The 15714-nt window shown below is 36.4% G+C and overlaps 1 protein-coding gene across 2 annotated transcripts in view; it reads right to left on the minus strand.

Moving 5' to 3' along the window:
- LOC114249023 (solute carrier family 2, facilitated glucose transporter member 1) overlaps positions 1–14792 on the minus strand; it is a 32152-nt gene extending 17360 nt beyond the window's left edge. The window contains exon 1 of one of the 2 annotated variants that reach the window (XM_089730132.1): positions 14420–14792. In XM_089730132.1, coding sequence (XP_089586258.1) covers positions 14420–14497 — 78 coding nt within the window. In that variant the 5' untranslated portion in view covers positions 14498–14792. Of the gene's footprint in view, positions 1–11394; positions 11595–14419 lie in introns of those variants that run through there. The other variant, XM_089730133.1, reaches the window with a different exon arrangement.
- Positions 14793–15714: the final 922 nt, after the last annotated feature.

Below are 15714 nucleotides of genomic sequence, written 5' to 3' on the forward strand. Positions count from 1 at the left end.
ACGTGTTGACTTGTATATTATGTTTATAGTGTAGATGCAAAAGTGGTGTTTTTAAGGCACTGTTCGAAAACAAAATTTGAAGGCGGTTCAAAGCTTTTGCAATGGACATTGAAACAAACACCAAACTCACAAAATTTTCGGGGCTGAGTAACGACCCTACTCGTACCAGCCAGTAGACCACCAAAAAAGCGTTTAGAAGCGGCCGTTGTAATGTTAATGACAAAAAGGATACATATTAGACAAACGAACGGGGTTGACATTGTTATTCCATACATGAAGTTCGCTAGCTCAAGTATAATGAGTGTTACAGATGATGCGAGCCCAATTTTGAACCTGCGAACATGCATTATTGTTACACAAAGCTGTTACACCAAAACACCACACCAGTTACGTGTCTTAATAGTTCATTTCTTCGAATTAGGTCAACGAACCAAGAATGTTAATATGAAGATATGGGTATGGGATGCCGATCTCAAGCTACTGCTATTATTTTTGCTGTCATGCGTCCGTAGTTGAGATATCTTCACTAATAATTATCCTTCACCCAAATTCCCATCTTAAATACTGGTAACAAGACGTTATAGAAACCCATATCTAAACAGTATGGGTGGCTATCACCCATACTGTCGACTACTATGGGCAAAACAGTAGACTTGAACTTAATGTCAAGTGATGCAAGGATATTTACATAGCGGTTTCTATGAGCTCTAATAAGACGTCTGCCACAGACAATTGATTATAAAATGAACTACTTGGGCATAGTTTAATACTATTTTAAGATAACGAAAAACCTTCAAGAACAAACAAGGTGAAAATTATTAAAAATAATATTTATGGTTCGAACCGGAGCTAACATTATACTTTGTTTTCATATTGTTAGAAAACGATTTACGAATATGCTTCCATAAAAAGTAACTTTGAATGAATGAATGAAAATTCTTTATTGCACAAAATAGTGTACAAAGGCGAACTTAACGCCATGCAGGCATTCTCTTCCAGTTAACCCTCGTTGATGAAGTGACAGATTCAAGAAGTGCGTAGCTGTGATGAAGTTAATACATGGCGATAATTTAAAGAATTTTTATTAAGAAGAATAATTTAAACTTTATTAAGAATCTTTTTTAAAGTGAAGTAAATTTTTATTTTTACTACACTATCGCAAGTAAACAGACATGTGTATTCAATATATATTATTTTAAATATGTAAATGATTTATATACAGTAAGAAAGAGAAAATTAAATAACCTATTCATTTATTTATTAGATGGGTAGACGAACTGACCCGGTTACCCGGTGTTCGATTTGTTACCAGAGCCCATAGACGTAAATGCCACCACCCTCCTTGAGACATGAGATCTAAGTCTCAGTTTTTATAGTACAACAGCTACTCCACTCTTCATACCGAAACGCATTAATGCCTCACGAAATAAATCGGCGGTATATTTATGATAACAAATATAAAAACAGTTGTAATTTTTATATTAATTACAATTCTGAGTCAGTTAACAATAACCTAAAAATTTTAATTTTTTATTTATTTAATTAACTTTGTACGTAGTCGTATCCGGGCTCATCTACGGAAAAGTGGTTCCTGTCGCTCACAGTGATCTAGTCCTTAGCTTAGCTAATCCTAAGAGGGTACAGTCACAGAGTACTAGTTTTCATACCACTTCGGAATCACCATCGGGCAGAGTTCATTCCATAGCCTGATCGTACAATACGAGCGAATTAATCCACAGACACAGCCCACTGAGTTTCTCGCCGGATCTTCTCAGTGGGTCGCGTTTCCGATCCGGTGGTAGATTCCGTGAAGCACGGCTCTTGCTAGTTTTCGTGTTTTTTTTTTTGCTTTGATGGGTGGACGAACTCACAGTCCCCCTGGTGTTAAGTGGTTACTGGAGCCCATAGACATCTACAACGTAAATGCGCTACCCACCTTGAGATATAAGTTCTAAGATCTCAGTATAGTTACAACGGCTGCCCTACCCTTCAGACCGAAACGCATTACTGCTTCACGGCAGAAATAGGTAGCAACAACGTCAGCTTTGAACCCCGTGAGCTCACCTACTAGCTCGGTGAATCTAGAATAACCCCTCGAGGTTACTAGAATAGGTAGGAAACACAACAACAAAAAACTCGCACACGTAAATGTCTGGAAAGCCACTGCTAGGAGCCGCAACGGTTTCAGGATAATTTTTTTATTGCCCTTTTAGGCAGACGAGCATACGACCCACCTGATGGTGAGTGGTTACCGTCGCCCATGGACTTCAGAAATGCCAGGGGCAGAGCCAAGCCGCTGCCTTTTTTTTATTGCTTAGATGGGTGGACGAGCTCACAGCCCACCTGGTGTTAAGTGGTTACTGGAGCCCATAGACAACCACAACGTAAATGCGCCACCCACCTTGAGATATAAGTTCTAAGGTCTCACGTATAGTTACAACGGCTGCCCCACCCTTCAAACCGAAACGCATTACTGCTTCACGGCAGAAATAGGCACGGTGGTGGTACCCACCCGCGCGGACTCACAAGAGGCCCTACCACCAGTGCCTACTGTTTTTTATTGCCCTTGACATGACATGAACTCTACTCCGAGACCCGTATCTGGCGCTTTAATTAAAAACTGTTTTTGTTACTTCGTTATTTTATTACTTTTGATTTCGTCAAAAACAAATCTTACAATTTGCGTACATAGAATCGATAAAGTTGCGATAACCTTCCACCCGTTATGTTATCAAAACAATAAAACGAAAGGACGCGATTACACGGACAATTAAATTTAATGACCGATATTGCGTGATTCAATTGGGGGCTTAGATAAGCTGTGATATTTTTTATGTATATAGTATCATATAGTGGCCAAGAAAAAAAAACAGATCAATCAGTGACGTATATTGCCCCAATTGGATGTATGCCATACGCTTCTATAAATAAAAATATTCACCCGTCATTATGTTCAAATAAAACGTAACTGATTTTAAGAATATCCTGATGAATCTGAATGAATCGGTGCATTCGTGTTGCAGCGATGCACCGGTGTTCGAATTCCGCAGGCGGGTACCAATTTTTCTAATGAAATACGTACGTATAAAATTCAACAAATGTTCACGATTGACTTCCACGGTGATTGTGGTATCCTAAGCAGTATATCGTCGTTGTCAAACCAAAATCTGCTACGTGCAATTTTTTCCTATAGTTCACAGCCCTATCCGCCGTATAAAAAAAAACTGTTATGGGCTTTAATATTCATCTATAGCTTTCGTTTGAAATAGTTCTTAAAAATTCACCATTCAAAGTCGTCGTGGCCTAAAGGATAAGACGTCCGGTGCATTCGTATGTAGAGATGCACCGGTGTTCAAATCCCGCAGGCGGGTACCCATTTTTCTAATGAAATACGTACTCAACAAATGTTCGCCATTGACTTCCACGGTGAAGGAATAACATCGCGTAATAAAATCAAACCCGCAAAATTATAATTTGCGTAATTACTGGTGGTAGGACTTCTTGTGAGTCCGCGCGGGTAGGTACCACCGCCCTGCCTATTTCTACCGTGAAGCAATAATGCGTTTCGGTTTGAAGGGTAGTGCAGCCGTTGTAACTATAACTAGTCAGGTCATAAGTATTGTCACACAATAAAAACTTTTCTTTTAGAATGCTGGCCACAAAAAAGTTTATTGAATTCGAATTCATGAAAATAAAAATGTATACTTTTAAAATTTTACTCATTTTTAAATATGGAGTGGACGCTTAAAGAAGACCGTGTTGCAGTTATTGCGTTGCATCGTTGCGGTTACGCGCCAATTCAAATTTTTAACATACTGAAAATTTGAATATAACCAAAAGATTCGTTTATCGTACCATCAAACGATACAATGAAGACTCTAGTGTAGATGACAGGTCAAGAAGTGGTCGCCCTCGGTCTGTTAGGACTCCAGCAGTGATAAAAGCTGTGAAGGCGCGAATTCAAAGAAATCCCAAACGTAAGCAGAAACTGTTGGCCCTTCAGATGGGGTTAAGCAGAACCACGGTGAAAAGGGTGTTAAATGAAGACTTAGGGCTTCGGGCATATCGAAGAAAAACAGGACATCGTTTGAATGCTCGTCTAATGGACCTGAGACTGAAGAGATGCCGCGCTTCGTTGAAGCGGTACACGGGAAAAAAATATCGGGAAATTCTTTTTTCGGATGAAAAAATTTTTAACGTAGAAGAGAGCTACAACAAACAAAATGATAAGGTGTATGCACACAGTAGTGAAGAAGCGAACAACCGTATTCCGCGTGTCCAACGAGGTCATTTTCCATCCTCGCTCATGGTATGGTTGGGAGTTTCTTATTGGGGCTTAACAGAGGTACATTTTTGTGAGAAAGGTGTAAAAACGAATGCAGTTTTGTATCAAAATACAGTCCTGACGAACCTTGTGGTACCTGTTTCTCATACCATGTTCAATAACAGGCACTGGGTATTCCAACAAGATTCGGCGCCAGCTCATAGAGCGAAGAGCACACAAGACTGGCTGGCGGCGCGTGAAATCGACTTCATCCGGCACGAAGACTGGCCCTCCTCCAGTCCAGATTTGAATCCGTTAGATTACAAGATATGGCAACACTTGGAGGAAAAGGCGTGCTCAAAGCCTCATCCCAATTTGGAGTCACTCAAGACATCCTTGATTAAGGCAGCCGCCGATATTGACATGGACCTCGTTCGAGCTGCGATAGACGACTGGCCGCGCAGATTGAAGGCCTGTATTCAAAATCACGGAGGTCATTTTGAATAAACTTTAGTGTCATAAGAATCTATGTTTTGTTAAGTTCATTTTGGTATATGAATGGTTACATAATGAATAAACTTGTTTCAATTATTTTACATTAAACATGTGACAGAATTTATGACCTGACTAGGTACTTGAGACCTTAGAACTTATATCTCAAGGTGGGTGGCGCATTTACGTTGTAGATGTCTATGGGCTCCAGTAACCACTTAACACCAGGTGGGCTGTAAGCTCGTCCATACATCTAAGCAATAAAAAAAAACTCGGTCTTTTGACCAGTCTCATGGTCAGTAGTTTGTAAAGTAAAAACTTTCGATTTTGTCAAACTAAATCATGAATTTTCTATGTTTCATTATTTGAAACACAATACAATATTTGTTAAGCGCTAATTAGTATGGGGTCTATTCTTTTTAACCTTTCTGGTTATCTATGCCGATTAATTGGACCACAAATGTGTTGACCTAACCCACTGGGTCACGAATACCTGACAATAGCTTGTTACATCATTGATATTAACTAGCATTCACGTGTGGTCACGTACAAAATGCAGGGTTGTCACCTGGACTAAAAGAGTACCTACCAAGTTCTATTCGTATTTATTTAAGTTTAAAAAATCAAAGTCATAAGATAAACAAACATCATAAATTATTCACGCTTATTGGTTCTTATCGGAGAACGACATTTAATTTTAAGCAATGTTCAAATTAAAACATTAATTCAGATAGTTTTAGGCATTTTCATTAGGGTTCCAAACAAATATATTATGTCATCATGCACAAGACACCAAACAGTTTTATTTATTAGTGTCGCTTAGAATTTTTTACACAGAATTAGTATAGACTTATTATTCAATTCCAGGATGGATTAGGTTTTTTTGTTCGCGACTACGTGATGCAACCGTACCGTCAGCACAAAGCTTGTGTTTTACAATCGCCTGACAAAAATACGCAAGTCTAGTGTAGTCTAGTCTCAATAATTTACCGTCGCCTCAGCTCCAAACCGGTGTAGGGAATTCTCAAACCAGCCGCGCTCCTTCAGCACCCGTCGGAAGACGTAAGATAAGGCGTCCACATCTCGATTTAAGCCTTGCGAGTTACCCTTACTATTCATAACGATCCATTTCAAAAATGGCCGTAAAAGAAAAAATGCAGCCATTCATTACATTTACACAGCTTAAGTAAGAAAAAAACAACGAAAGAAGTATTGGGTGCATCCTTATTCACAAATACGAGACGAGAGCAAAAGTTTTGAAACATTAAAAAAAATTTTTTTTTAATTTTCAGATACACTGGAATCAGCATAATAAACATGTTTGAAGAATTATTCAACATTTGTAATGAAGCAATACTAAATACATTTCGGGAAGTCGAAAACTGAGCCGAACAGAGCGAAGAATATCAACCGCTGCAAGTGTACTGTTCGCTCACGCGGCCCGCACCAACTTGAAACCCTTTCAAGTCATTCAATCCTGTTTTTGCAGGATAGCCGTCGGAGCACCATGGTTTCTAAGGAACATAGATCTCCATGATGACCTGGAGCTTGACTAAGCAAGTATCTACAGTCAGCATCATTGCGTATAAGATATCTTGACAATCTTATAAGACGCCGGATGCCCGTCTCGTGGCGATTACTCGTGCCGGTCCGGAGTAAAAAGTGCAGAGTCCTAAGGTATACGATATCGCACAAACTCACTCGAAATTAAACTCAAGTGTTTACCAATAACACTTTATTTTCTCTTGTTTACTATGGCCTTATTTTCGCCTACAAAAAGCAATATACAATATAATAACATTATTTGCCTATAACCGGACACACAAGTCACGTGCAATATGTTTATTAAACGTTTTATACGACCCCTTTGTTCTTGGTCACGTGAATTATGTCATGACGTCACAACTAACCAATATTTCCGACGATTCAGCATGCGCGTGCATATTATTATGCACAATCAGAACAAAATACATACTTCAAAACGTTATCGGAAATCTAGAAACTCAATCTACTTTATTCATCAATCAATTTTTTAAAAGCAAATGACACTTATATTGATAACAAAAACGAAAAGGAACCAAGCAGAACGTGATTTTTATATCATCTGTCATTGTTTGTAACACAGAAACGACTTAAGTGGCTTGGACAGATTTACTCAATTCATACAGGTAGAAGTAGGTATATCATTGAGAATTAACTTTGACGTTTACATCATTTTGATCGTCATTATGAAGTGACCTTTTTTTCGGGCAGGGGTCGAACTTCATACAAAGTATCCGCGCCTAAGTGTCACGCGGAGCATGTTGGACTTGATGATCTGCAGATGTTGGAAGCAGACCGCGGGCAAAAGAATATATTATAAAATGATCATATCTTGACCCCCACATAAAATTTCCCTCTTCAAGCTCGGATTTTACAGGTGGTACGACCTCTTGTGAATCCGCACAGGTAGGTACCACCACCCTGCCTATTTCTGCCGTGAAGCTGTAAAGGGTTTCGGTTTGAAGGGTAGGGCAGCCGTTGTAACCATACTAAAACCTTAGAACTTATATCTCAAGGTGGATGGCGCATTCACGTTGTAGATCTCTATGGGCTCCAGTAACCACTTAACATCATCCCCGAAAAAAGATTACTATCATCATTGCACCTTGAATAACAATAAAAACACCTGGGTCCTTATTTTTCTAATTGTCTTTTGTAAGAAATTAACCTCAATCATCCGTGCACATTCCTTTTTTTTCCTACCTATTATTTCAGCTTCTCCTTAACATTTAAGTGAGCTCACGGGGCTAGAACCGGATGTTGCTAACACTGGCCCTAACTAGAGCAGTGCTTCGCAGAATCTACCACTGCATCGGAAACGCGACCCAGAAGTTCCGGCGAGAAACTCAGTGGGCTTCACATTACTAATTTCATTAACATATTGCTTCAAAAGTTTATTTGGTCACTCTATTGAATATTCAATATGTACAACGTGTTTACAATGTGTTTGAGTTTAATAGATTAGGTTACATGCCGAGTGCATTGCACTTTTATATTAACTTGTAATCGATTCATGTTCGTTGAATTTATAACACATTTTGGATAGCTTGGTATAGTATTGGTATGTATTATATATTTGTGTTTTTTTTTATTGCTTAGATTTGTGGACGAGCTCACAGCCCACCTGGTGTTAAGTGGTTATTTGGAGCCCATAGACATCTACAACTTAACTGCCGCCACTCACCTTGAGATATAAGTTCTAAGGTCTCACAGTATAGTTACAACGGCTTCCCTTCAAACCGAAAGGCATTACTGCTTCACGGCAAAAATAGGCAGGGTGGTGGTACCTACCCGTGCGAACTCACAAGAGGTCCTACTACCACTATTAATCTATCATATTTTGGCAACTATATATATGTATATATATGTATGTATATATGTGTATGTATGTATGTACTATATGTATGTATATTAATAAGATGTAATTCATGGACACCGCTTATCATTGGATAATGACGCGATTCTCAGTTAATGTCATTTATAAATTCAATAAACATTTAATGTTCTTGTTTTGATTTTTTTTTCTTTCAATCTATTTATTATGTAAAGATAAATTGACGCCATACTTTTTTGTTTGATAATTATATTTTCGTATCTCAACAATGCACATTGAAAACTAATTTACCACTATTAGCAGTGTGTCTTTTGAGTCAGAATGGTTTGTTCGTACAGAATTCGTACTTAGTGCTTATCTCAGCCATAAAGAATGTAATTTTTTTTTTAAATTAGTATGATAGAAATGCCGTTATTTCAATGCAATTAAGACTTCGATCTGATGTTACAAGGTGGGTATTGACATTCAGGTGGTAAAGTGGTTAACACATAACACCAAGTGAATCTACAGCTCACATACCCATTTACTAATCTAATAATTAAAAGAGACGCAAGTTCATGTTGGACATCTCACAAATGATAGTTCCGTTATAAGTGAGGTTATAACACATATATACTTACATATCTATACATATAAATAAAATTGGAGTGTCTGTTTGTAATATTGAAATAGCCTCTTTTCCGAAGCGAAGCGAGGGCGGGTCGCTAGTATATACAGTCAAACCTGGGTAAGTGAGAACTGGATAAGTGAGAAAACTCTATAAGTGAGAGTAATAGCCAGGACCCGTCATTTTAAGCTCCCAAAACCTCTATTAGCGAGAAACAGAAACCTCTGTAAGAGAGAGTCGTTTTTCCCTCATGGACCTCCGTAAGTGAGACTGCTACTTATCTATACCTCTATAAGCGACAGTCGAGCTTTATTTATTTATATTATTTAGGAGGAACAAATGACAAAACAAATTACTAATTTAACATCTGCTATTTTATGACTCATTCTTAACTTTCGTGGAACTTCCTACCATTGTTTTTATATTGTTTTCTCGTCAATATTGAACCTATTCTATTTCGTGGATCTAAATAACGTTGTTATTTTATCGCATTATTTTCGAATGGACACGTGTGTCTGTCTGTGTACCGTCCTGTTTGTCGGACTTACTCAGTTTATCGATAATCAATTACGAAGGAAAGTTCTGGTCTGCATCATGTCAAAACTGAAAATTAAAGTACTGTCATTAAGTCATTTAAGTGAAACTTAAAATAGTGAATGCGTTTGAATCTAGAAAATCGCGAAATGAAATTCAGAGGGTGCATCAGCGAGAAACTCGGGTTAGTGAGAAACCTCTATAAGCGAGAATGAGATTGTGCTCCCTTGAACTCTCGCTTATCCAGGTTTGACTGTAGATATATTAAATATTTTATTAACCATGACTTAATTGCTTGTCTTCACCGGCTAATTCGGAAACGCAGAGACCAAAGCAGCTGCGTACTAACGAGCAGCAGCTTACTAACTAGAAATATATTGGTAGTTGATTCCTTAATGTCGCAACCGTCCAGTATTTCATCTATACACATAAATAAAATTTGAGTGTGTTTGTAATATTGAAATAACCGCTTTTTACTACATGCATATGAATATATATACGGTACATACACCAAAATAACATTTTTTACAATGTTTGTCTGTCTGTCTGTTTGTTCCGGCTAATCTCTGGAACGGTTGGACTGATTTTGTCGAGACTTTCACTGATAGGTAGCTGATGATATAAGGAGTAACTTTTTACACTAGCTCCACCCCGCGGCGTCACCCGCGGTATGACAATAACCGCGGATAACATCGCGGGACTCAGCTATCAATAATAAAATTTATTGTTTAAATTCCGAAGCGAAGCGAGGACGGGTCGCTAGTTTAATATAAGGGCTAAGGACCCTTCACAAACATATGGAAGCCCTCAAACTTCAAACAAAGAAGCACGATTACTTGCCTCTGATTAAATTTACCGTCGTTTTTCATATTTTTTATATTTACTCCTTAAACTCATTTTGACGTTTATATTAGAAGTCAGTCACTTATCAAGGAACACGTATAAAGTAGGATATTAGAGAAGGCTTGGGTGGAAAAATTATATAAACACAATGACTGTAATGTACTATGCATAGCAACCAGGTTTTACCGGGGCGATGCTGTAACGTTCAATTAAATTAAAAATAAAATTTTTATTTGTGAGTATAGTGTGAAAAGTCAATTTTATTTATTAGTAAACCTTACAAAGACGTATTTATGTACATAGGTACATAACAATGTCAAATCAAAATGATTATGTATGTTCCATCTCGCATAAACAGACCGTAAAAATTGGAAAACTATTAAAAAAGGTGTAGTTACACATGAGCCGTATACTCGCAAAGTTTCACATTTCAAAAATATTTATCAAAATGACGTACACTATTAGTAGTAATGGTCTGTGATTATTGATGCTGTGAAACATTAATTTTTATTTTCAATAGTGCGATTTTCAGTTGTCTTATCAAAAATTAAGGAGAGGCAATGCATATCCGGCTGCTCCAAAAACCGGTTGCCGAGGTCAATAACCTCAGACTACACGTTACCAGTTAATAATTGTTAAGATTCTATTTTTAAAACTTCCTGTCATTACCTATATCATTACGATGCATTACAATGTAAAAAAATACTATAACAGTAAGTTGAATTGTGTGCATAAATAATAATATACCTACGCTTTAACATCTCAGCGTGGTCACATAAAGAGGTTATTTTTTGCAGCGTTTATATAAAAATGCAAAATTTAAGTATTTAGCAATATTTTGAACATTACGAAAATTTATGTTAAAATTATTTAAGCAGATTTGGATACATTTTAAGAACTACGAATTATTTTTGTGTCAATTTTATTTTTAGCGCGCCAAAATCCCAATTAAAGTTAACTAAAAGAGTAAAGAGTAAATTTATGATAGGATTATGACGTTATTGTTTTTTCTCAAAAAATATAATGCGATTGATGGTACCATGATTGGATTTAAATCAAACCCATCTATATTTCGCTATTAATACTTATAACAATTTACATAAATACTCCATAAGAAATAGACGAATAAAAACCGTCGTAGGTCATGGTTTAAAGAAACACTGATCGTATCATACGCACAAAATTCACAGCAAAACTATACGCGAATGACGTTATGTATCTTACTAGATTTATTAAATTCCCGCCAAAAATTAACGCTCACAAATTTATTTTACTAACCTTTTTCTCTGCCGAGACCAGCGCCATGTTTATATCGTGAAATTTAAACAACAAACACGGGAAAACGTTATCACATAACCGTTACCTACATGAATGACGGACCGAATGACTAAACTAACAAACAGACTGTGTCGTTTTGCTGCCTTGAACAAGAACGTATATAGCTTAAATTACTAACCGATATTACACTACGTATACAGAGGTATGAATAGCGCGAAAAATATAAGCTTTAAAATTGAAACACACTATTAGCCTTTTAATTTGCTATTTACTTGCTTTATAGTTTAAAAAAAAATTATTAATATCCAAAAATGGTTTATATGATAATTTGAGTAGAGTTTTTTTTTTTTTTTATATTCTAAAACAGCTTACTTTGTTAAGAACATTTTTAAACAAAGTAAGAATTTATAAAGCACCTTTTCGGTTAACGGACCAAAATAAAATAAAGTAAAATACAAACTCATGAAAATAATTTATTAAGTCTTTTTACTTTCTGGCAATTTTTATATATCTACCGTTTCGAACTCATCTACCCCAACGGTTTTTGCTTCTTCGACAGAGATGACCGGCTCTTTGCCACTTGAGATTGGTATGTTGAGCTATGTTGGTAACTTTGGTTATTTGGCGATAACTCGTTCCGGATACGATCCCTTAGACTTTAAAGCTTAGAGAGACACCGAATTCGCTCAGCGACTTTAACCTTTCAGGCTAGCCTATTCTCCACATCTCGGTTCCGTAGGTCATGATTAGGCTGTACCGGTTGCGGACTTTTGTTTTTAGGTTTTGCGGTATGAAGGACAAAAAAAACCTCGACAAATTAACCAAAAGCTGTCCAGAATATAATATGCCAAATTATACAAGTGGACTTACTGAAAAATCTTTACGCTAAGCTGTACTAAAATATAATTCCGGACGTCATAATCACTGGGTAATTTAAAATTTGCAACTATAAATAAAATAAATCAATACTAAGTAGAGTATTTATTACCCGTATAATTTTTTTATGTTTATTCGTTTGATTTTTAATTTATTAATTATAAAGTGGGGGCATAAATGGAAGATAAGGAATAGTTAAAAATATTCGTAATATTATGTACTGTTTTCCAATTATACTTCTCTTATTATTCAGACAGAGAGATCATTATTTAATTATGACGACGTAAAATACTGCATTAAGAGCTACACGCGATTTATTTGCTACAAACAATGTCGTACTGAATGCAAAAAAAACAAAAACCAAATGCGATGTTTTATTGCCAAAATTAGTGTTCTTTTTAGTTTCAGAATTACTGTAGATGAATGGACTAGCTCACGGCCCCTCTGGTATTTGTTGGTTACCGGAGCCCGTAGATGGCAGCCCTAAAGGCGTCATTACGCCGTGGACCGGGAGGATCCATTAACGGTGCTTTTAGGTACCTCAAGCACCGGTCACCGTCCAAACCGAATCCGTCGCTTGTGACGAAGAGTTCGGCAAGTAAATTAACCCATAGACAGAGCCCACTGAGTTTCTCACCGGATCTTCTCAGTAGGTCGCGTTTTCGATCCGGCGGCAGATTCTGCGAAGCACTGCTCTTGCTAGGGTCAGTGTTAGCAACACCTCCGGTTTGAGCTCCGAGAGCTCACCTACACGCTAGGGCAACGCAGAAATAGCCTCTCAAGGCTATCAGCATAGGCAGGAAAAGTAACGTAAAGGCCGCCACTCACCTCGAGACATGAGTTCTAAGTCGCAGTTTTACAGTACAAGGGCTTTTTTTTGGACAAGGGGCCAAACCTCATACATGAGGCTTCCACGCCTTGGAGACTGCTGGATATAAACGGTAATTATGATGGAAAAACATGGTAAATATGTTTTATCATTTTATTATGAACATAAGTTGGATAACAAATCAGTTTACTGTGTGCCTGTTTTATACAAACTGCACTTAGCTATTTATTAAAAGGCGAACAAGTCTAAATCAGCACAGTCATTAAATGAATTATTTTAATTTTATTAAAATTTCTATAGCTACTTATTAAATAATGATTTATTCTCTTCTGTGTGCATATTGTTAAATCAATTTATGTTATATTAGTTTATGTCTGTCTTCTATGTACAGATGATGACACTTCAAGATACTTTTTCTATTGCACATATTCACTATGCACTACCTTTGGTTGACTGGTAGAGAATGCCTTAGGCATTAAGTCCGCCAATGTAAATTTTACATGAAGTGTAATAAATAAATAAATAAAAAATAAATAAATAATAAATACTGTCAATTTAAAATAGATAACACATGTGTGGTTTCAAGAACTCAATGTTTTTCATATAACCAGAGATAGTCACTACAAAGTATGACTAAGCTAAACAAGTTATGTATTTTAAAAAACAGTTCAATGTGCCCAGAGTCCTAATTCAATGTAGGATCTTGGCTAGTAAATAACAATTGGCAAACTCAGTTGTTGTTTTTATGAAGTTTGTAAAAATAACCAAGTTTTGGTATTATAATTGTAGGAATTTTGAAAGGGCAATTGCTTTTTTTTTTAATGTAATTCAATGTATATAGCACCGAGCACAATACTAGAATAATTCTTTTTATATCTCATATTTTAAATTTTATATTTTTTATTTGCTCTTTTGCTTATTTGTTTACTATAGTGACCATTTTTACTAGGTACTGGGCATTGTAATGTAAGCCTTCACAGTTAGTAGTAACAATCTGTCTATTTCTTGTTGTAAGTCATATATTCTGGCCGCTTAGGCCAGATACAATATGATGATACAATAGGGTAGGCTATGGTAATTACAATACTGTGTGAATGGTGGCATTTACATGGGCTTCAGTAACCAATTATCAAGTGGACTATACCACTCATTAATACATAAAAAAAAACGCTTTATTATTATTTGTTTTTTTAGGTTACATCTTTCAATAATATAAAAAGCTGTAAAGTGTAACATATCATAAGTTTATATTTAAAATGAAAAATATTAAATATATTGAATATTTTATGAATAATTATGAGAATGTTTCTCTTCACTTACCGGTTGTGGTACATATTGAAAAGATTCTCGTCGCCGATTTTCGGTAAGCAGGGTAGAACCAGCTGCTCTGTCCCCCATAGCAAAGTTATAGATGCACACAGGTGACTAACGAGGGTCAGAAATCTGGCTCGGATTAGAATGTCGGTCCCGTGCATACCGTTGTTTACAAGTCAATATAAATCGAAATTTTACACCGTGCCTATCTTTAATTTCGTACAACTATTCAAAATTTCCCAAAATTTCACGCTAGAAATGAAACTAAGATTTCTATCTTTGTCTTTCAGTTTGAAATAAAGCGAGATACCATATCCAAAATGATCAATTCTACGTATTTTTCTTCTCTGCAACATTACTTTTACTAGAAAACTGTCATACACATCTGTCATTAATGACATGAGCACAGCGCTAGTAAGACGGGAATATTCAAATCGATCATTTCGAATTTAAAATATCTCAATGATTTTTTGTAGACCATGCCACGTTACGTGAAGGTACAATTGATTCTATTGTTGTATTAAATAACTAATTATTTTTCCCTTTTTTCCCTTTTTATGTGATAAATAGGGATAACTAAGCTAAAATAAAAGTTGGGAATGTCTAACGCTTTATCGATCTGTGAAAATGATCAAAGTGCCCGCAAAGGCGGCCGCGGCTCACCGCAAAAAGAGCGGTTTGTTTTTGATAGGGTGGACTAGCGGCTATAGCAATTAATTAAAAATACTTGAAACATTGTGCTTACTGGTATATGAGAAAATATAATACATAATGACACCGTACATCAAAAGTAAAAGGAACACAATTCAAATTCAAATGCAGTGCATCATAGACAATTATACGTGGACAGCATCACGACCTTCCAACAGCTTTGACGGGATTGATTTGTTAGTAATTTTAGTTTTTGAAGCAGTTTCATTTAGACTTTCATGTGAGCGACAGATATTCTAGGTGAAGACTAACACAGTGGCAAAGTAGATAAGTTAGTTATTTAAACAAATGTTGTAAATAAGTATTTGTTTGCGATCGCACGAGTCTGCGTTGATCCAAGTGTGCATCAGCTGTTTTTGATTTACTGTTTCATTGCTGGTTTTTTTAAAAGTAAAGTAATGTTTTTTTTTTATGAAACTATCGTTTCAGTTAGCTATACTAACATAATTTGCATTAGAAGTTTCACTTCAATAAAAGCGAAACATACATTCCTTACATCGAAAAAATGAAAACGATTTCCTAGTTACGCGAACTCAAAACCTCGATAAGCCATCCCTAATCTACCATTATACTGCACTGCATATGTTTAT

This window comes from Bombyx mandarina, chromosome 10 (assembly GCF_030267445.1).
Source record: "Bombyx mandarina strain Sakado chromosome 10, ASM3026744v2".
In the NCBI taxonomy this organism is placed as follows: Eukaryota; Metazoa; Arthropoda; class Insecta; order Lepidoptera; family Bombycidae; genus Bombyx; species Bombyx mandarina.